This window comes from Hermetia illucens, chromosome 4, assembly GCF_905115235.1.
Source record: "Hermetia illucens chromosome 4, iHerIll2.2.curated.20191125, whole genome shotgun sequence".
NCBI classification, from domain to species: domain Eukaryota; kingdom Metazoa; phylum Arthropoda; class Insecta; order Diptera; family Stratiomyidae; genus Hermetia; species Hermetia illucens.
In genome coordinates, this window is record NC_051852.1 from 76171322 (window position 1) to 76192964 (window position 21643).

General features: G+C 42.5%; 1 protein-coding gene across 2 annotated transcripts in view; it reads left to right on the top strand.

Annotated features, from left to right (window-relative positions):
- The first annotated feature begins 18789 nt into the window (after nt 1–18789).
- Nucleotides 18790–21643, top strand: part of LOC119655702 (zinc transporter ZIP1-like) — a 63495-nt gene continuing 60641 nt past the window's right edge. Inside the window, exon 1 of one of the 2 annotated variants that reach the window (XM_038061716.1) lies at nt 18790–19905. In XM_038061716.1, the coding sequence (XP_037917644.1) occupies nt 18897–19905 (1009 nt within the window). In that variant the 5' untranslated portion in view covers nt 18790–18896. The remainder of the gene's footprint in view (nt 19906–21643) is intronic. The other variant, XM_038061717.1, reaches the window with a different exon arrangement.

The following is a 21643-nucleotide window of genomic DNA, read 5'->3' on the forward strand; positions in this document are numbered from 1 at the left end:
CAGACAACTTTACAAGGGGCATCTTCATTCACAACTTTTTACTGCTTAGGATGCAAGCCAGCTTCGCTGATTCTAACCACTAGATTCATATGATTCAGATTATTTCTTACCAAAACTGAACGAATGGGATCTTGATGAACCTTTTCCTTTGATAGGTTTGATAACTCTATATCATGAGTTATTCATATATATGACAAAAGTGCATACAATGCATTTACATGGACTTTAATATTTACAGAACATCGAACTTTATTACGAGTTACCAGTGGTATCAATAAGGTAGCATTCTTCAAAACGATTCTCTCCTTCAGAGGGATCTAAACTTGTCAGCACTGTTGCCTAGTTTCGCCCACTGTGTTTTTTTCATGGAGCTATCTTAAAACACTTGTTTTTATAACCATCTATTCCTCAGGCTGTCCTCAACAGACAAATGACATGTTGGAAAGAGTTGAAGGAACTTTTCGAGTACGATAAACACAGTGTATGGACAAAACTGAACACCATAGACTGATATTACTTTTAGAACTAAGTAAACTAAATAGAAAGAATTAAATAAGGTTTGGATTACTGAAATGAAAAAGAGGACGAGGTAGACCTTGCTTAAGATGGAGCGATGGCGTAGGCCAGGACACCAGATAGCTTTTAGGGATATCGAATTGGTGGACCTCGGCGCAAAACCGAGATGTCTGGAGTTGCTTATTAAGGCAGGCCTAGACCGGATACCGGTTGTTGCGCCGTTGATGATGATGATGATGAATAAATTACTAAATCAGCAAGTTCCTTTACCTTCCAGTTCCTATTTCCTATTTCCAGGTGACTCTCAAGCGAGCTGAAGTTAAGGTTTAACAAGGAAATAACTGTAGAAACTGGCTTGTAATTTTGTCCTGTATGAAAAGTATTCTACGATTTTGTCAACATTTTCAGGTCAGACCAGGTTAAAGACAACGTATGATACGGTATCACTTTGTCGTAGACCGTTGTTGATGTCGAATGGTCTTGAGAGTGATCCTGTTGCTTTTATCTGGCCTCGCACACTGGTCAGGGTCAGCATTGTCAGTCTTATTAATTTCGTCGGGATACCGAATTCCCCCATGGCCATGTACAGTTTTACCGTGGCTATGCTATCATAGGCGGCTTTAAAGATGAATAGATGGTGCTTGCCATCGCTTGCCGCAGAGAGAAAATCTGATCTGTTGCTGATTTGCCTGGAGTGAAGCCTCTTTGGTATATTTGGTATCCAGCCTAACAAGGTAGCGGAGAATATCTTATAGATGGTACTCAGCAAGGTGATACCTCTATAATTGCTGCATTGTATGATATCTCCCGTTTTATGTATGAGACAGATAATGCCTCATTGCCAATCGTCAGGCATTGATTCGCTGTCCCATATCTTGAGCACAAGTTGATGAACCACTTGGTGTAACTGGTCGCCTCCATATTTAATCAATTCGGCTGTAATTCCATCGGGTCCTGGCGACTTATGATTTTTAGGCCGATGAATTGCACGTACTTTTCGAGTTCACAGACTTGTTGGTTCTCCCAGGCTTCCTTTTCCATCTGCAAAGTTGCTTCTCCGCTCGACGGAGTTCTTGATAAGTCTCTGCGCGTGCCCGCGTTCTTTGAGAATGCAACATTACTCGGTATGCGGCATTCTTCCGTTCCGTTTCTAGCTTACATTCATCGTCAAACCGGCCGTTCCGACTCCTTTTGCGACTGGGGCCAAGTATGCTTGTGGCCGTATCCATGATAACGTTCTTCAGGTGATTGTGGAGATCATTTGTTGATGCTTCATCTCCAGGTCCTCTTTCGACTGCGGTTATTGCGGCATCCATTTCTCTCTTATAGGTGTCGCGGAGGGTTGTGTTGTGGATGGCTTTAGTGTTCACTCTCACCTGATTGTCAGAGGGGATTCTAGGTGGTATTGTTATTCGAGCTCGGAGCACCATGCCAACGAGATAGTGATCCGAGTCTATATTGGCGCCCCTATATGTTCTGACATTCATCAAGGCTGAGAGGTGGCGGCGTTCGATCAACACGTGGTCAATTTGGTTGAAAGTGGCCCCGTCTGGAGAGGCCCGCGTATGTTTGTGGACCGCTTTCCGCGCAAACCAGATACTTCTAACAACCATTTCGTGTGATCCTGCTAATTGAATAATCCGCAGTCCGTTATTATTTGTTTTTTCGTGTAAGCTATGGGAGCCAACGTATCGCCTGAATACGGGCTCCTTCCCTACTTGGCTGTTAAAATCCCCAAGTATGATTTTGATATCATATCTGGGACAGGCTTTTCTCCTCTGTAGAGGTGTCTGCGTTAATGGGACTTATATTTCTAAACTTGCTTTGCAAGCGCAGAGCGCATAGCCATTCGTTTATGTTTTCAAAGCCGATAACAGCAGGTTTCATTTTTTGGCTGACTAAGAAACCTACTCCGAGCATATGGTTTGCTTGATGGCCACTATAATATATGGTGCAGTGACTCTTCTCCAGGAAACCGGTCCCTGTCCAACGCATCTCCTGTAACGCTGTTACCTCTGCCCTATATTGGGACAGGGTATCGGCTAGCTGCTCATCAGCTTCATCTCTGTACAGGGAGGGCAGGTTCCATGAGAAAATGCGCAAATCATTATTCCTGTCGTTGCCAGATTCGTCGTTGTGTAATTCTTCCAGTCCGAGGCCCCTTTTGTGGCTTCGTAACAAGTTGTTTTCATGTAGGGTTGTCAGCCCTACCCAACCCGCAACCTGGAGGACTAGTTGATACAATTTCTCCCGTTTTTAGGCGCGGGCAGCGTCTGCAACTTTTCGTTAAGGAAGAGCTCTGGTACCTATACTACCCTTTGACTAAATGAATAAATTGCTAAATCAACAAGTTCCTTTACCTTCATGTTTTCCAGGTGGCTATCAAGCAAGCTGAAATTAAAGTTTAACAAGGAAATAACTAAGAAACTGCCTTGTAATTTTGTCCGGCATGAAAAGTATTCTACGACTTTGTCAAAATTTTCATAAAACTTAATCATATACGATTGGCGTTAATCCAAGTCGTCGTTAAACTGGATTGAAATGATTACTATTATTGGTACCTATTAATAATTATTCCGTGAAAATGCTTAATGCATTCTGGAGAGACATTCCAGCTTCCCCACTCACAGAATATATTTCCAATTTAAGTCGTAATTTATTTTATTGATCCAACAAAATCTGCTTATCGGAAATTTGTTCGATAAACTTACCCAAAATAGATGAGGGTCACATGCTATGCTAAATCATCAGATTACGAAAACTTACAAAACCAGCCTTAGCAACAAGTGTTCGAATAATTTCGAATTCCATTGTACGTGAATTGAGTGTACTTTAAGGTTGCCTCCACTTTTGTGTATTGGCTTCAAAATTTTGGCAATGTTTCTCCGATGAAATTATTTGTGGTGTATTTGTTCGAATTGGAAGCTTCCTTTGACACCATTTGACCATTTCGGTGTCAGCACTTCAATCAATCAATGAATGAATTGCTGGTGGTTAAGGACCACCTTAAATTTTGCAAGCGATTTCAAAGTAATCTAGTCCAGCCATCGAACACCTGCTTTGTGTGTCTAAGCCGGCCATTTGCAATCAATATTTATTTGCTCTTAGAAATTGATCGAGTGCAGGGAAAACATGTAATCAATCTCTCCAACATATTTTTAGCCGCTGTTATCAACTGTTTTGAAGTTTTGAACATGCAAAAATTAATCAAAATCGGTTATCAAAGTTAATACTCGCCGATGCGCCAACTGGCTGTTATCGCAGCGGGCGCGTGTAGGGAATCTGGAGATAAAATGCATAGCGGCCAGGTGAATAGCAAGGACAATCGCGCAGCCAAAATCACAGCGTATTCAATTTGCATGGTCCTTCTCATACGCTTGACGTTTTAATGTTCACAAAAAAATTTTACACAATTTTGAAAAAGTAACGCTTTACAACAGTAACAGATGCATTTACCAAAGATTTAAGCGCAAAGAAATATCATGACCATTAATTTGAAAAATTGTACACAGAGTTCTTCTTTCTGAAAGTGTTTAAAGTAAAAAAAAATTGTTTTGCTTACATCTGTATGATTATCTAGAATTGATTGAAAACCCTCAAACTGAAAATAAGAAAAAGATTTATGAAATCTGTATGTTACCACGCTAACTGGTGCGAACAGATCTGATCCAAAGTATACATTTAATTTACTCAGTTCTCAGCATGACGTTGCTACTGGCAACGGCAGTTTCAGCGTCAGTCTCAAGCCATCTCTAAAGTTGCTCGAGATCAGCTGTTATGAGACGCCAGGAAAGCGTCATCTGCACAGAATTGTAGAGTCCGCGGCTTTGTCAAATGTACGACATTTCATTTGCTTTGTCCAGCGACAGTCTGACGAGATTGTGCATTTAATAACATGCAACATTTCTTTCTTTTTTCTCACGCTTTAGTACTCCTTAGCTTTTCCAAAAAACTTCTTTCAATTTCCAAATTCCCATTTCGATATTCACTTATATCTGAAATTTGATATTTAAAATGATTAATTTTATTTTATTCACAAAATCCACCTTCCTCAACACTTTGAACCTATTTCCATTTAAAAAAAATCAATTTTTTGCATAATAATTCCCTTATATTGCAAACTGAACAATGACAGGGCAAATTGAACGCCGACTTTTTGCTTGCACATATCTATGTACCCTTTCCCAGGCTACATATTATCATATGCAAGCCTAACGTTGTGTTTTTGGCTGGGCGGAATGCAAATTTATTTAGTAATGGCAAAATTTACTTTTGCTGCCGCCGATTATAAATTTGAAGTTCAAAGTGCGGATCAGCGAAAACGGAGATTAATGGGGTTGGGCCCGGTTGAAATTGAAATCAGCTGAACTTGGTGAGCAAGATCGTTTTTCTTTTGGGAGTGTCTTCAAACTGTTTCGTGTTTGTACGTACGGGGAGCACTTAGCCGATATGCAGCTTGAGGGTCGCTGCTTTTTCCCCAATAAGGTTTAAATGCGGTTTAAGGTTTGTGTCGAAAGTTAGTACCCACTCCGTTTTCTGTTCGGCAAGCTTTGGTCCCCTGCGTCTTTGACCCTTCATCAGAATTGTAAAGTAACTTCCGCTGTCGAAAGTAGGCGAAGATTATACTTAATACAATACATAATTTGGCGTCTGTGCCTCGATGAGCGCTCCGATGATACGGTTCCACCTGGCAGAATTGAATGCGTTTTTAATGTCGAGAGCCGTATTTTCCCTCGTCACATGCTTTCTTAGCTAGTTCAAAAACCACTTTGGTAGAATAAACCACTGCCCGAACCTTCCGGAAGCCGAACTGCCTATTTGATAAATAACCGCCACTATCAATTTTTAGATATAACCGGTTATATATTATCCGCCCTAGAACCTTGCCTATTGTATTCAGAAGACAGATAGGTCTATAGGATGTTGACTTGCTTATCTCCCCACCTGGCTGCGGGGAATGGCCGTTCGTTTAGGCAGTTTGTGGATACCTGTGCCAAAATTCTTGCCATTCTCATTGCCAGTTTCAATACTTTTCCCGTTGCCAGTTTCAACGCGCTTCAAAATATTGATCATATTTCGGCGTTGACTTCGCCTTCTGACCTCCAGGCATTCTGTGCCACATTTCGCTATTTCAATGTTCCACCTGTAGTTGATATTTCGCTTTTGATGGTGTATACGCCTTGGGATGGAAATATATAGTTCGATATAACTGTTGCGATAAGTGCGACGCCTTATCTGCAGCCGCTCCAGTGAACTCAGTACGCCACCGGAATACCTCCAGAAATGTATCCGCATCAAATGAAGCTGACCCTGGTTTCTTCAGGATGACATTTATTATTCTAGGCCGCTTATCAATAGTGATATCTGCATATTGCTTGGTGGTTACTATGCGACGCTAACATGCCACTGTATATGTTTTATCAACGAATCACTTATGAAAGCAAGATCCACGATGGAGCCTAGTTCTCCGCGCCTAATCGTATTTACGCTTTCGACATTAGCCAGGGAGATGTTTAGGCAGCAGAACACCTAGAGTAGGATTCTTCCCCTTTCATTTATTTCGCGACTTCCCCACTCCCCTGCCCCGGCGTTGAAGTTGCCGACGATACCCTTGGGGTTATGCCCTTGCAATATTCGCCTGTTGTAGAGCTCGGTTTCTGCAGGCCCACACCGCAGCCTCCCTTGCATCCGTTTGCCAAACGACTATATGGGGCTTTTTATATTGTTCACAGACAATAGCAACATCAATTTTCTTTTTGAGAGTTTTTGTGATAGCGAGTCTTGGGCAGCTTGACAGTGATTTCAATTCAGCTGGATGACTTTCATTTATGTACACCCTCGAAGATTACCTACCTTGTTGTGGTGGGGGGGCTCAGTAAGGAAAATCCTCCAGGGAACGGGAGGTGACACCTGAAGCCAAGCGGTAATCAAAACCCTAAGCCAAGGTGTGATTACCATGCCGAGGGCTGAATGGTCACAGCGGTTAAAATGTCGCCGTAAACTCTGGGCGACCCCCAATTTCAACTAGCCTTCTCTCGACAACAAGGGGCTCTACCGAGATCGACTTTCTTTCCCCGATAAAATTGAGGCCATGGTAGCCAATTATGAAAAAACAAAAAAACAAAAACATAAACCTGTTAAGCAAACTCGATTAAACCTCGATCATGGCGATCCAACCCCGACTGAAGGGGCAACTCATCGATGGAGAACCTAAGTCTAGACTCAGATTCTCCACTTACTCAGGTGGGAACCAATTCAATTGGGACCCAGTCCTTAAAGGACGAGCCGAAGTAGGCCCCTTCTGTCAGCACTCCTGACCCCAGGCTTCAATCGGCGCCACCTGCTGACACTAAAGTCTTGCCCATGGGTAAGCACCTGTCCACGGACAGCAAACTGCCTTCGGGCAAACCGCCTCCGGGCAACGCACAACCCAAGAGCTGTGCCAAGGTTGAAGGGAAAGGAGCGTTCGGGGCACCTGCGGCTAAAGGGAAACCGAAGCGGCAGCGGTCCTCAGACGATCCTAACTCTTCGACACAAAGGGCAGCAAAGGGGCCTCGGCCGGCAATGGCTAGGCCTTCATTTGCTGCCAAGGCTATAGAAGCCGATGCATGGGTCCTGTATGACGACTTTAATCCATCCGGCTACGATACTGAGCAGTGCGAACAGCTTAGGAGGAAACTCCTTCTAGCTGTAAGGACTGCATCCGCGCAAGGCATTAAGCTTTGCTTTGAGTTGGTAGGTGTATACCGTAAAATGGTACGGCTGAACTGAGTGGGTCAGGCAATACTGCTCCTCCCTCAACGATGTGTGGGAGGGTGCGCGACTAACCTCCTGGTTGCTGCTAGGCAGCAAAACAGGAGAGAGAGCCGATAGACCGGCATCTTCATCTGAAACGTAGATGAAGTGCCACATTTCCCAAATAAGTTTGCAGCATTGTAAAGCGACGACTGCACTTTCCAGTCGTCGGATCAATAGCTGCAAGACATTTATATACCTCATACAAGAACCGTGGGTTGTTGGTGGGGTAGTCAGAGGCCTAAACTTCCAACATGCTGATCTATTATATGCCAATGGAAGCGATCGACCCCGCTCCTGCCTGGTAGTCTCAAAAGACTTCCAGGCAAATTTGGTTAACAACCTATGTGATGGTGACACCACATCGGCTAAGTTAACCATAAAAAGTCAACACGGAGATAACGAGATACTAAGGTGCTCTGCATATTTTCCCTATGACGAAGAAGACGTAATAGACATAGTAAGAGTCGCTGTCTGCGTTCCGCCGTATGCTCGCGTTACGCTTTCCACATCCGTTTTATGTCTAACTATAGTTTCAATTGGTCTCTGAGTGCCTCATAGATTTGCTTCTTAGTGGAAACCTCTTCAAAATCTTTGCACTCTAATAGAATCATTAGCAGACTAACGCGGGCGGTGTCTTGCTCGTCGACTGAAACCTCGATGTGTTGGTCGTCGTCATCCTTATTCTTTTTGGATAATTCGAAAAGCAGTCCTTCTTTCTGTGTTCGCCTAATTCGCGTCACGTTGATGCTTAGCTACTTCAGCCCAGGACATGCCCTCTTCTGCTATTATCACAAGGGCTTCTTGGCGGTTTCATATACGATTTATTCCATTGGCTTCGCTTCGCTCCTTCTTGGATTTAACTAGTGTCCAGCTTTGGCTCGGATCCTTTTGTCAACATTGGCCAGTACTTTCATCGGGGGTTTCTCCCTTTCTTTCTTTCCTGTGGGTGAAACATTGGATTGTCAAAGTTTCTCTCACATGCTTTTGTGATTCTTTTTTTAGCCGGTTTGGGTTGCTTTTTCCATAATCATTTCTTTCTATCTGTTTGTCACATGCACTTTTCTCAGAAGAGGCTACACTCATTGTTCAGAATTTGACAACCGTGAACGACCATATATGCAGTAAATTCTATCTTTCTACATTGACTTTAAGGGAATTCCTCATACATGCAAAAGGAGGGTGTACATTTTTTTTACCGAATAAAGTCATATTGGGTATTAACTGAATAGTCCTGATTAGTAGTTTTCGGACCCATATAGTTTTGACATTTGTTGGGAAGGTGGGGTTGCAAGTGATGATTTCCTGAAGGGACCCATTTTCGGCCGGAAACTACCCAACCGAATCTGAAAAAAATCATAAAGCTACCTCTATACGGTGTCTAGGCCTCAGAGTACTCTCCATTTCGATATCAACTCAAATGAAGTTAACAATAGTGCATTACTTTCTTTTGAGGAAATTGATTAGGAATTCCCTTATCTTAAAGCTATTTGCAGTAATAGGGACTATAGAATGAAGCACGATAAATTTAATAAAAATCATGCTATTACTGATAAAGTTGCAGTTGCGCAAAGTTGTCTTTTTCGTGTAAATTTATTGCAACCCAAAATTCTAAATATCAATATTACCCTAAAGTGAGTAATTTGGAATGCTAAATACGGACTACCCACAAATGGCATGGTTCTGCACTCAAATATACTTACATAAGAAACAAACAAAACCTTTCTTACCTGAAGCGCCGAGCTTCCGGTTTGCGACTTGTTTTTCGAAAGAGGAAAAAACACATTATTTACGCCATAACACATTATTTGCTTAGGTTCTCCTTCCTGTAGTTCATCAGTTTAATTATTTATTTGTTCGAGTTTATATTTTCTCGTACAGAACTTTTCAAAGTTGTCTTTTCTCCATCCAAGGCGTACTCAAGGGTTTTATTGATCTTGGTCATGTTGTGGTGATTGACATTGGGGATGACAAAACCTCATTTAATGCACGACAATGAAAGGCACATTTGATCGAACAAATCTTCTGCTGCGTCTGTTTAGTTGTAGAAATGAATCATGTCATGAAGAAGTATTCCGTTTTCTTCAAAAGAGGATAAGAGGTAAACCATCTTGGCATGCATCTTTCGCTTGTACGATACAAGCAGAATATAGACTGCCAATTGGTTTCAATCTCGAGTTCTTGGTTTTTTCGAGGATTTCCCACTTATTTGATCGAATAGTGCCAACTAGACTCAATCTGTACGACTGCTGAAGTAACTTTTTATCGCATGTTATGTTCTTATTAGATCCATGAATAGTCTTTAACAGTTTTTGACATTAAATTCACCAAGTGAAACCATTCCAGTATTGGTACCCTGACCTATATATGTATCAGCGTATTTATTTGGCTTGTTCGGAATGTACATAAATTCGAAATCGGCATCTATCCCTAAACCAGGAACTATCCCTAAACTAGCAACATAATCCATTCGGCATTGTTTGATGCATCATTTGACCAAAGAGATCGCAGTACCTTATCTTCCATCCTCAAACATCTGACTAAAAAACCAAATCCCTCCTTTAGAAGGCTTCGGAGGAGACTTATTTGTCTTGAAGGAGTATGTAGTCGGTATTTTGTCTTGCATTTTAGAATCATCGAAATTCATACAACTTTCAAAGCCTTCGGGTAGAACAGAAGGCCAATAGTACGTTAAAAGCGAAAGTGAAGTAGATTATCGCTGTACAGTAGCAGCTCTTTAATAATTCTTCGAGTAACAAGGCCACGTCCTGATGCTTTGTTTGGAATGACCTGTTTTTCGCTTACTGGGATAATTTGCTTGCGTTTGAAGGAGTACATTTTTATGCTGATTGAGAACTAATTCTTCGAAGATTAAAATAATTAACTAACACTGCATTCCTTTCGCAATTAATTCTTGCCCAGGAGCTATCTTCCCATTTCTGGGAGATTCGCATTAATGTGGACACTTTGTTTTTCTAGTTTTGAGCAACAAGAAACCAAGCGTTGAAGAAGACAAATGGCTCAAATGTCTTTCAGCATCCGAATTTTCATCTGATTTGAGAGTCACTTAAACTTTTTAGTAGCTGCTGGTAACTGCCATTTGTATTTTTGCTACTTTGTTTGTTTTGTTTTGCTTATTCCCTGCTTGTGTCCGGGTAGCTGAGTGGTTAGAGCGCAAGGCTGTCGTACGGAAGGTCGCGGTTCAAATCTCACTGGTGACAGTGGAATTTGTATCGTGATTTGACGTCGGATACCAGTCGACTCAGCTGTGAATGAGTACCTGAGTCAAATCAGGGTAATAATCTCAGGCGAGCGCAATGCTGACCACATTGCCTCCTACAGTGTTCTGTAGTGTACCGTTACGGTCTTGAATGAAGTGCTCTAACACACTTCAAGGCCCTGATCCAACATGGATTGTTGCGCCAACGATTATTATTATTATTATATTCCCTGCTTTTAGCTGCGTTTTAGATTCGCTGAAGAATGATCGGTTGTTCTCGATTCGAGACCTTCGTGATGTCAAAGCTGATCAAAGCTAGTGTCTAGTGTTTTTGTTAGAAAGTAAGGTCAATACGGTGGTTGCCCAGTAGCAGTTCACAACTGTTTTCCTTTTGGGGAAACAAGACGTGATTCCCAGCAAGTGTTTTATTTATTCCCCATCAGCAAGAAGTGCTGCAGATATTTTTATTTCGCCGATCCCATCTGTTAACCTACCGAAACTAACGGGCTAATTCTCCAAATGACAATGTTTGATTCTCGGCCTTGTCAATATTTCCGCCTCACCGTGATTTTTGCCTTCTGAATGACTTGTGTCGTAGAAACAGTATCCATGAATGTTGCAGATGTTTATTTGGATCAGATATGCCTCTCAAATCAATCGCACATCGATTTCACTATGAAGCGAGAAATTCTGAATTCCCGGTTTCTTCGGCTTACCGTCGTTCGCATTCCAATGAAATATTGTTAGCTTAGTCGATTTTCACTGAGAATAACCTACTGACCTAGAATCATGTCTTACATTGAAGGCATTAATTGGGTCATCATCCGACAATGTAAAAAGAAGTCCCTCTAAATTGTGAGTAACGGAGTTTACAAATGAATGTTCTTGTGGAATCGACTTGACACCATTAGCACAGCTAAAATTTGGCTGATTATTGGAAAATATGGCTGATATCTACACAACAACATCAAACTGCACTGGTCAAACAGGAAGGATAAGGATAGGAGAATACAACTTTGATACCGTTGATAATTTCTCCTATCTAAAGTCGAAAATCACAACCGATAACAGCTATGAAGATGAAATCCGTGCACGGTTGTTGTCAGCCAACAGAGCCTATTTCAGTTTACAAAAATTGTTCCGCTCGAAACGTCTCACTATTGGGTCAAAGCTCTTACTGTACAAGACTATGATCTTGCCAGTCCTCATGTATTCCTCGGAGACTTGTGTTCTTAGCAAGAAGAATTGTGAACTCTTGGTCGCGTTCGAGAGAAGAATCCTCTGAAGAATTTTTGGCTCCCTACATGAGGATGGACGATTCTGGAGCCTACATAAGGACGAAATCTATGAGCGATACTCTGACCGTCCGGTCACCTAGGGAAGCCAGGTATATCTACGAACACTGCCTGCAGGTTTTGTGAGGAGGAGGACGAAACCTCTATGCACGTCCTGGAACAGTGTCCGGCACTTGTGCAAAGTAGGTCGATACATCTAGGAGAACACTTAATACCAGATGCAAAACTGAAACATCTGGAAGTGGGGATCAATAGGTACACTATAACCAGTAAAAGGGCACAATAGTTCTTCAAGGACGCGGTGCGACTTTCCCTTAACAGAATAATAATAATGACCGTCCGGTTGTGGATAAAATCCGGCTCAATAGGTTACTGTGGGCGGGCCATTTAATCCGTATGGATGAGGATGATCCCACCCAGAAAGTCTATAAGGGCAATATCTATGGTAGAAGAAGAAGACGAGGCAGATTCTGCCTAAGATGGGGCCCATGGCGTAGGGCAGGACGCCAGACAGCTTTTAGGGATATCGAATTGGTAGACCTCGGTGCAAAACCGGGATGTCTGGAGTTGCTTATTAAGGTAGACCTAGACGGAATACCGGTTGTTGCGCCGTTGATGATGATGATCTGCAGAACAGTGTAAATTTTTTTTTCTTTTAGGTGTTGTAACAAAACGACAGATTACAGGCGTGGTTCGGGGTGCTAAATCTTAATCTTAAACTTATATTCACATATGCTGGACAGCCCCTATAATTAGCCCAAGGGTCCTGCTTGCTGTCTAAAAAAGTAGCTATCTTATGTAGATAGGCAAACTTATTTAAATCGGATTCCTGTCTGTCAGCCTCTTATCCGCACTTTCCTCAGAAACACTGACACATATTAACCGACAATTCAGTGAGAAGTGAGGGCACTCGAACCCCCACGCATGCTGTGAATGGAATGCCCCTGCACACCCTCGTATTGCATTGTAACGTTTAAGGTAAGGTCCCCATCCACGCAAATGGAGATAATAGTTTCTTCCCAGAATATGGGCATGTGGAGTATCGCTACTTTTCCCTCCAAACAGATATCTACCCAAATAAGGGATACCTCCCTATATACAAACTAGGATCACAAAATGTTGCAGTAATATTGGAGACTTTGCATTAAGCGTAATACTGCTGTGTTTGACGAAATTGCTACTATGCTTTCAATGTTAGTTCTTCCTTCTGTGTAAATTTACTGTAACAATATCGCACTGTGACAGTGACGTGACGTCACTGGAAAATATAGTGACAGAAATTTAACAAAGGACACTATTGTGAAATATCATAACACAGTTCGAAATGTGCTTCCTTAACTGCAGATCAGCAACAGAAAATGTTCTCCTCCGGATACATGGCATTCCTTGAGAGGCATTTTAAAACCAGTCTGTACGACCGTTAGTTTATTTAAAAACCGTTTTGAGGAGGTGCTGTAGTGTAGAGTCTCATACCGCGGATTCATCCGAGGGGGGGGATGACTTCTTCACATATGGGACTTCAATATTTCACTCAGATGTCTCGTAATTATGACGTCAGCATCTTATTTGCATGGCTTAATATGCAGTAAATTCGCGCGAAATTGCTAAGTTTTGCATCTTATAACTGGGCGCCAATAGCCAGATTTCTATAAAACTTGGCATGGATATGAGAAATATTATTTTTTATGCAAGTATACTTCTAGGATGAACCTAAGGGGTATTTTCTAGTCAATTTCGAAAAGGCAATATACTATAGAAAGTTTATTTGAGCAGATATCGAAATAGGACACATTTCGACGCCCATATTTCATCACTTTGATATTTTTCAATTTTTTAGGTTGGTACCTTCCGAAAATGAGTCCTGTCTCACTTTAAGTGTGCATATTTTTAATCCTTACTCCCGCACTTTACAATTCACTTCAAAACTAATATCAAATTCGGCAATCGAGACCATTCATTTGTTACGCCACATGACTATATTCAATGAAAAGAATGTTTACATCCCCCTTTGTAGCCTCCCTCTAAACTTCACGCAAATTTATGCCCCTCGCTTTGTGCGTGGAATTTCGTAGTTCCCATATGCTCACCAAATTTCGGTTGGATCGGTTTAGCCGTTTTGGAGAAAAGTATTTGTGACCGACAGGTTTTGTTTTACCCAAAACTTTAATAAAAATCAAAAATATAATTATAATTTTCATTCCATTATAATTTGGTGAAAACGCAAAAAAAAAGCAAAATACTAAAATCCGGGACGCCTTGACAAACCTCACCATTCCGTCTACAACTTCTCCGAGACTCCCTAAACTCTGCTTGAAAAGAAAACCTATACAAATTTATGAATCTGGACAATATTTGCCGGAGAGATTCGTTAGAAGATACCAAACGATTCGGCTTCAAGTCGGACAAATCAGTTAAGGAACGCAGAGCAGCAAGCAACGAATGTGTAATAAAAAAATCTACAGCAAGAAGAGAACGCGTAAAGAGCTGGAAAGTTTCCCAGGACCTGTGCTTCGTACGACAACACCACTTAGTTGTGTAGCTATAAGACCGTTGTGGATAGCATTTATAACAACGCCAACGGCACCAGCCCGTTGACGAGAATAAAATTCATCGCCTTTGGCATTTGGAAGTATAGAACCAATTGCCCCGATGCAACCATCGAAACTTGCAGAATCTATGACAGCAAAAGGAGAGATTGTTAATGAAAAACAGGTACACAGAAGGTACGCAGAAGGTTCCACAACAACTCCAGCAACAACCTATTTTTTTTTTATTTATTTATGTAAATGTTATTATTGAAATGGCTAAAATTAACATATTTAAAGGTTTTTTTATTGTTGAGGATGCTGGGAGTCCTGAGTCCGCACCCACTTGGTGACGGACCGGACTACTTGGGAAGCAACTTGCTTCCTCTTTTGTAGCCCACGGAATCCACTTTTGTGTGTTAAGCACCCAAGTTTTCAAGAAAGAACGAAAAAGTTGATTGACGCTTTCGTCCAGGGCAGAGGCAGCTCATCAGACGCTGCCTGCCAGATTTAAAGATATTGTGAAAAGTGAAATATGTTAGACCGGAGGAGTCGACGCACGGTTTTTTGTCAAAGACAAATTGGACGGACTGTAGCATCAGGCGCTCCGCTGGTTATTCTGGTTCCTCATCTTGTTATTAACGTTGGGGAAATCCCAAAGCTTCGGGCGTGAGTTCCGCTTCGGTCGTGGTGCAGTTACATTTTCACGTCTTCCGTTCGTTGTAGGGTTCGGAGTATTCTTCGCTCGTAAAGTCAGCAGTCGCAATGTAGTATACAGCGCTGCAAGTGCTTCCGCACCCCCTGTCGGTACGGTACGGGTGCCATCGTTTTGTCGACATAACCCAGAGGCCCGCTTCCGCCAAGTGGAGCCATGCGACTTAATCGCACTCTCGTCGGCCTAGACGAGGAGTCGATTGGGCCCGTCGCCGACGTGCTCGAGGATTGTTCCTACTCAAAATTAAAGGGCACCCTGAATCACTTGCTGACGGAGCTCACCTTAGGCGATCGCTCCCCAAAAGAACTGCTGCGTGAGATGAAGCAGTTGGGCAGGGATAAGGTTGAGATTGAGGATCTCATCTCGCTGTAGTTACAGCAACTCCCAGAGAGCACCCAGGCCATCTTCCCTTGTGCGGACTCCGAAGCTTTGGAGCTATTAGTGAACACCGCTGACGAGGTGCATGCACACCTCGTGCTCATTGAAGTGTCGTAGGAGACCACGGGCAAATTGGTGGCAACACTCGCGACTACCGTCTCTTAGGTAGCATCAACAATGGGAACTTTGCGTTGGGAGGTAGATCCCGAACGCGTCGCGGTCCGCCAACCGAAATGGGTGATCGGGTATTCGCGCGTCGGAGACCTCAACGACAAAACAAAGAATTGTACCAGCCCGTCCACGTTCACGGTAACGGAAAATTGAACTCGTTGGGAGCTCCGGCGGCCGCTACCCAGAATGAAGCTCCACGCCACCTAACAATATATCATCCTGTGACCAAGCGCCATTACCTGGCAAGCGCAGACGTTTCAGTTCTCCCGGTATCGCCGAATCACAAGCTGATTCCGCAACAGCTCAAATTAGCGGTGGCAAACTTTTCAACCATAGACACTTACGACAACATGCAACTGGACGTATGTCTAGGACTTCGACGAACGTTTTCATGGCGTTTCGTTATAGCTGACATAATCAGCCCTATATTAAGTGCAAACTTCCTAGGCCACTATGGATTGCTAGTGGATCTGCAAAATAGAGCTCTTATGGATCCCGTTACCTTGCTCAGGTCTTCAGGAAAACTTACCACCTGCTCTACTGTCAGTTTTTCTATCATTTTTAAAAAAGTAACCGACCCTCGCATTTGCGCGCTCCTCCAAAAATACAGCCACGTAACTACCGAAAGTAGTCTCTCGCAGCTAGCTAATCATGATGTATTGCACCATATCCACACTACTGGTTCCCATATCTCCTCGAAAGTGCGTCCATTACCACTCCAGAAGCTCACTGTTACTAACAAAGAATTCGACATACTTTTAAAGCAGGGTATTTGCAGACCATCAAATAGCTGCTGGTCTTCTCCACTACACATTGTCCTAAAGCTCAACGGCGAATGGTGACCATGTGGCGATTACAGATGTCTAAATGTTCAGACCTTTCCAGACCGCTACCCCATACCCCTCATCTACAACTTTGCTCATAACCTCGCTAACTGCCGTGTCTTCACGACCTTGGACTTGGCCAAGGCGTACCATAAAATTTCTGTAGCTCCAGAAGACATTCCGAAAACGGTTCAAGGCTCAAACCTTAACTTTTGTTTCGTGTACTCGGATGATGTTTTGGTCGCCTCTACCTCTGACTCTAAGCGTTCGGAACATCTCGAATGTATTTTTCAACGTCGTTTTGAAGCCGGTCTTGTACTTAACATTGAAAAGTGCAGATTCCTTCAAGATCAGGTGAAGTTTTTAGGCCACATGATTTGGCATCAGGAAATCCACACAGATCCAGACAAGATTCAGGCCATCGCAGACTTGCCACAACCTAAAACAATCAAGGATCTGCAACAGTTTTTGGGCATGTTAAACTATCGTCGTGTCTTGCCCAAAGCCGCACAACATCAAGCATCTGGACCCAAGACTAAAGACTCATGAATGTTTGTGTGGTCAACAGAGGCCTTGCAGGTATTTGAGCTAACCAGCTGGTGGACGCTATACTCCTGCCCTTCCCCCCAGATGCACACATTTGTCGATACCTCTGACATCGCAGTTGGTGCTGCTCTTTACCAAAAGGTGAACCACATTTGGCAACCGTTGAATTTCTTTTCCAAGATATTGAACACAGCCCAACAGAACTACAGCACCTATGATCGTGAGCAATTAGCAGCGTACATGACAATCAAATGCTTCCGATATTCCATAGAAAGCAGGCACGGTACGGACCACACGATAAAGCTACCACGGTCGATTTTTCGGCAATAGCAGAGACCTCTGAAAAAGGACCTCGGCCATATATTCAGACCACATTTCGCAAGGAAATATTCCAGGCAATACACCATCTTGCGCACCCGAGCATTCGGACAACGAATCGGTTTGTCACAAAGAAATATGCTTGGTCCTCAATCAATAAGGATGTTAATTCCTGGGCCAGATAATACATGGCGTGCTAGAAGCGTAAAGTCCCCAAGCACGTTCGAAAAGAGGTAGGCTCATTCCTTCAGTCTACCAAGCGTTTTCACACAACCCACATCGACATCATAGACCCCTTGCGAGATTCGCATGGTTTCAAATATTGCCTCATAATCATCGGCAGATTGGCACTGTGGCCTGAAGCAATACCACTGGCCGACATTTCCGCAGAATCGTGCGCCCAAACCCTTTGTCGGGTATGGATTCCTCGCTTTGGAGTTCCAGCCAAAGTCAATATTGACCAGAGAATGAAGTTCGAGTCTCTCCTGTTCTTGGAGTTAGGCAAACTCCTGGGCTTCAAACGCGATCGCAACTCAATGGGATACTGGAACGCTGGCATAAGACACTGAAGGCCGCTATAATGGCGCATGATTCTTCGTGATCGCAAGTCCTGCATTTTGTTCTAATTGGGCTACGTACAGCCCATCGTGAGGAGTTTGCCGCCAGCTCTGACAATTGTAATACGGTTTAGATTTCTAAATTAGAATGCAGATCCAAAATTCCATCTTAAACACTGATACAACTAGAAATAGACGAATTGAATGGACATTTGCTATAAAGACCCGCGCGTATACCCTGTATGCAGCAGTTTTTTTATGTCAGCATTGTCGCCCCCAATTCATGTAAATAAATATTATAATCTTTACATGAATATACTTGTGCAAATATACACAGATATCAGCGTTTAATTACATTTTATTACTCCTTCGAGTCATATCGCGAATTAGATACTTCATTAAGAACAGCAGTGTCGTTGTGTTCAAACAAGACTTACTTTTTGTAGCCTCTACGTGTTTATACATTTGAATGGTGTGAACGCCTTTTTTGTACCTGCCAGCCTCGGGTTCTTTCCTCACAGTTATAGTGAGTTACATGAAAAGCGACTCCAACATATATTTTACGTGTTCTTAATTAAGAAAGCAAGTAGGTGTAAAAAGCAACACGCTTGCGGCAATAATGGGTACAGGTATATCTACGCGGTGAAACCTGACCTCTCCAACATTATCGACGATGAAAGATAAATCAAGGAATTTCAAACTGTAACGAAAATAGTTCAGTACGCGTATCGCTGCAGACAGTACCCTGCAATTATCTCCAGTCGCTATTTCGATCGTGGGACTCAATCATGCTCCCAATTTTTGTGTATTGTTCAAACTACTTACCAGTATCAGAACAAACTCTTATCATGGGGACTGGCGATAATGGTTGAATGGAGATTTCGTCAAAAATGAGATAGGTGGATGGCTCTCTATAAATATAGGTGAACGATAACTTCGGTTCAGTATCTAGTTCCAAGGCACGGACATCAGAGGCGGTAACAACTTCTACGGTTCTCGGTTGATTTTGGTAAAGGCCTTACATTTTCCGCAAATAATGTATTCCACCAAAGATTTAACGTCCGATACCAACTTCGCGGGACTACTCCTTCATAGTAGAGCTGCGCATGTTAAGGATGACGACCAATCGGTGACCGTTGCCAAAGGCTTCTGCATTCTCATCCTGCTTGTTGCTTCAGCAATTTGCGGGTACCTTCCATTTGTATTGGATAGGTGTTTCGCACTAAAGAATAGCGACCCGAGCAGCAGGACAGGAATCGTGCTCCGGGTTCTACTCTACTTCGGCGGGGGCTGCTTGATTGGGATCACCTTCCAACATATCGTCGTAGAAGTTTCAGAAAGTGTAGCGGAACTGCAGGCCAGCGGCAGATTGGCTCCAACCGCCTTCGATTTAACTTTGTTCCTTATGTGCGTTGGGTTCATGACTATGTTTCTGATAGAGGAACTTATTCACATGTACGTGCATCATCATGAACACAAAATGGCCAAAGCCGAAGATAGTGTAGCAAAAGTACAAAACGGTGATTCCGTGCCAAGTATTTCGTGTCATGGGTACCAAAGGAAAGCGGTAGTTGACGTCCACCTTCCACCAAAAGGAGGTGAGAATGAAAGCATGTTGATATCCTCACTTCGCGGGCTTCTGGTGGTCCTGGCACTGTCATTACATGCCCTCTTCGAAGGACTGGCCGTCGGGCTGCAGCCAACAGCCGACCAAGTGTGGACCGTGACAGGAGCAGTATCTGGACATAAGCTGGTCTTGGCCTTTGTGATTGGAATAGAGTTGATCGCGGCCAAGGTTCGACCCTGGCTGGCATATGTGTATGTGTTTATATTTATAATTGTTGCACCAATTGGAATCGCAATTGGTATTGGTGTAACGTCAAGCGAAAGTGCTGTAGTGCCATCAGTGATAATTCAAGGACTCGCTTCCGGAACTTTGCTTTATGCGGCGTTTTTCGAAATCTTGTTCAAGGAGCGATCAGGGTTGTGGACATATGCTGGATTCGTGTTAGGCTTCTTCACGATATACGCAATCATTGTTGGAAGTAAGTATTTTACCTTGAATATATTCCTGTTACCGATTAAGTGAAGAATTCTTAAATCAAAGAAACAAGTCACTGACTGTATAGTCGTAATTGTGCACTTTTAGTCTATTGAGAAGGAGTTTCGAACGTGATTATTATGATTCTCTTGACCTAGTCACAAACGACAATCCCCGTACAAAGACCTGTAAAGACAAATAAAAAAAGCACTACTAAAATACTGGCATACTTATGTTAAGATTTCGTGTGATGATAGGAAATATGCACCCCTTGTCACTATCGTCACAAAACGTCCGTGATTCTAAAATAGCCATGCATTATAATTTTTCCCGCCTGGTGATAACTGTAATTAGTGTGGAATTGTTATTGTTCACGCAAGAATGAAACATGCTTTAAATTAACTTCGCAATCCTAAGTGAATGGAAGTACACACATATATCGAGAGTCACTGAATTATGATATGAGTAATTTAAAGTTTGAGCAAAACAAATTTTCATTAGATTAATTGATTGATTAACTACAATGTCTGTGAACTTTACCATATTAATGTTACAAACCAAGTTGTAAACCACCACCATCAAATATAATAATAATTTATTACTATTGCAACTGCAGTTACGAAATGTGCGAATAGCCGCAAATACTTAGGATGTGCGAACGGCGTACATGCGCAGTAATTTTCTTCCACCATACAAATTCAAGCCGGGAAATGAATGTGTCTAACACGCTTCGTGCTGGATACGGAACACCAGCTGCTCTCTTTTGTGTTTGACACGTTCAGTACTAAATACCCGCTGGGCACGTTAACTGCTGGGTAGTGTGACCATAGCTTTAAGCTCTTCTATAATACGATATTTCATCTGAGGCAGGCCAGTCCAGTATCTCAATAGGATGGACGTTAAACCAACTGCGCGTCCTCCGAATTAAATGGGCCGACGCGCTGTTCTTCGGGAATGTAAGTTTAGTACTTCGGAAGCGTCGAAAAAAGGCATCAGTTGATCCGTAAGTATGAGTTGATAATAATTAACCGGGTCAATTTTTGTCCATGGAAACACTAATTGCCAATTTAAAATGCAATTTACCAAAACACTTAGGATCGTTTCCCAAATCCTTCCAATAATGGACCGTGAATTGAAACCTGTTTTTGGTCACTGAATAACACCTGAAGCAATATAAACATACATGCCAAAAGATGAATAAAACAAGTCAGGAAACCGGAAGCTGGCCGCTTTAGGCACGAAAGGTTTTGTGTATTTCTTAATACGTAGCACGTAATATATGCATATACGCGTATTATGTGAGAGTATCCACTTTCGGGTGATATTGACATTCATAGTCTTCAATTTTCAAAGAAGCAACAACTTTGACGTATTATAACTTTGTTAGGAATAGTGCGATTTCCACCAAACTTGGCGAGGTTATGTTCTACACTATATCACTGCAAGGTGCTAGGTGCTAGGTTGAACTTAAGGGGGGTTTCCAGCCAATTACAAAAAATTGTAGTAATATACTATCATTAACTTTATTTGAACAGATACTGGTATGGAAGGTATTTCGGAGTCCAGGCACCATATAGTGCCAGCCTTCTGATATTTTTCAGTTTTTTTCGGTTCGGTAGTTTCTGAGAATGGCCCCCTTAAAGAAATGATCACTCTCAACCCCCCGCACTCCCCACCCTTGCAACGAATATCAAAACTAAGACTGGCTTTTAAAACTACTAATCGAGACCTTTAATTTGATA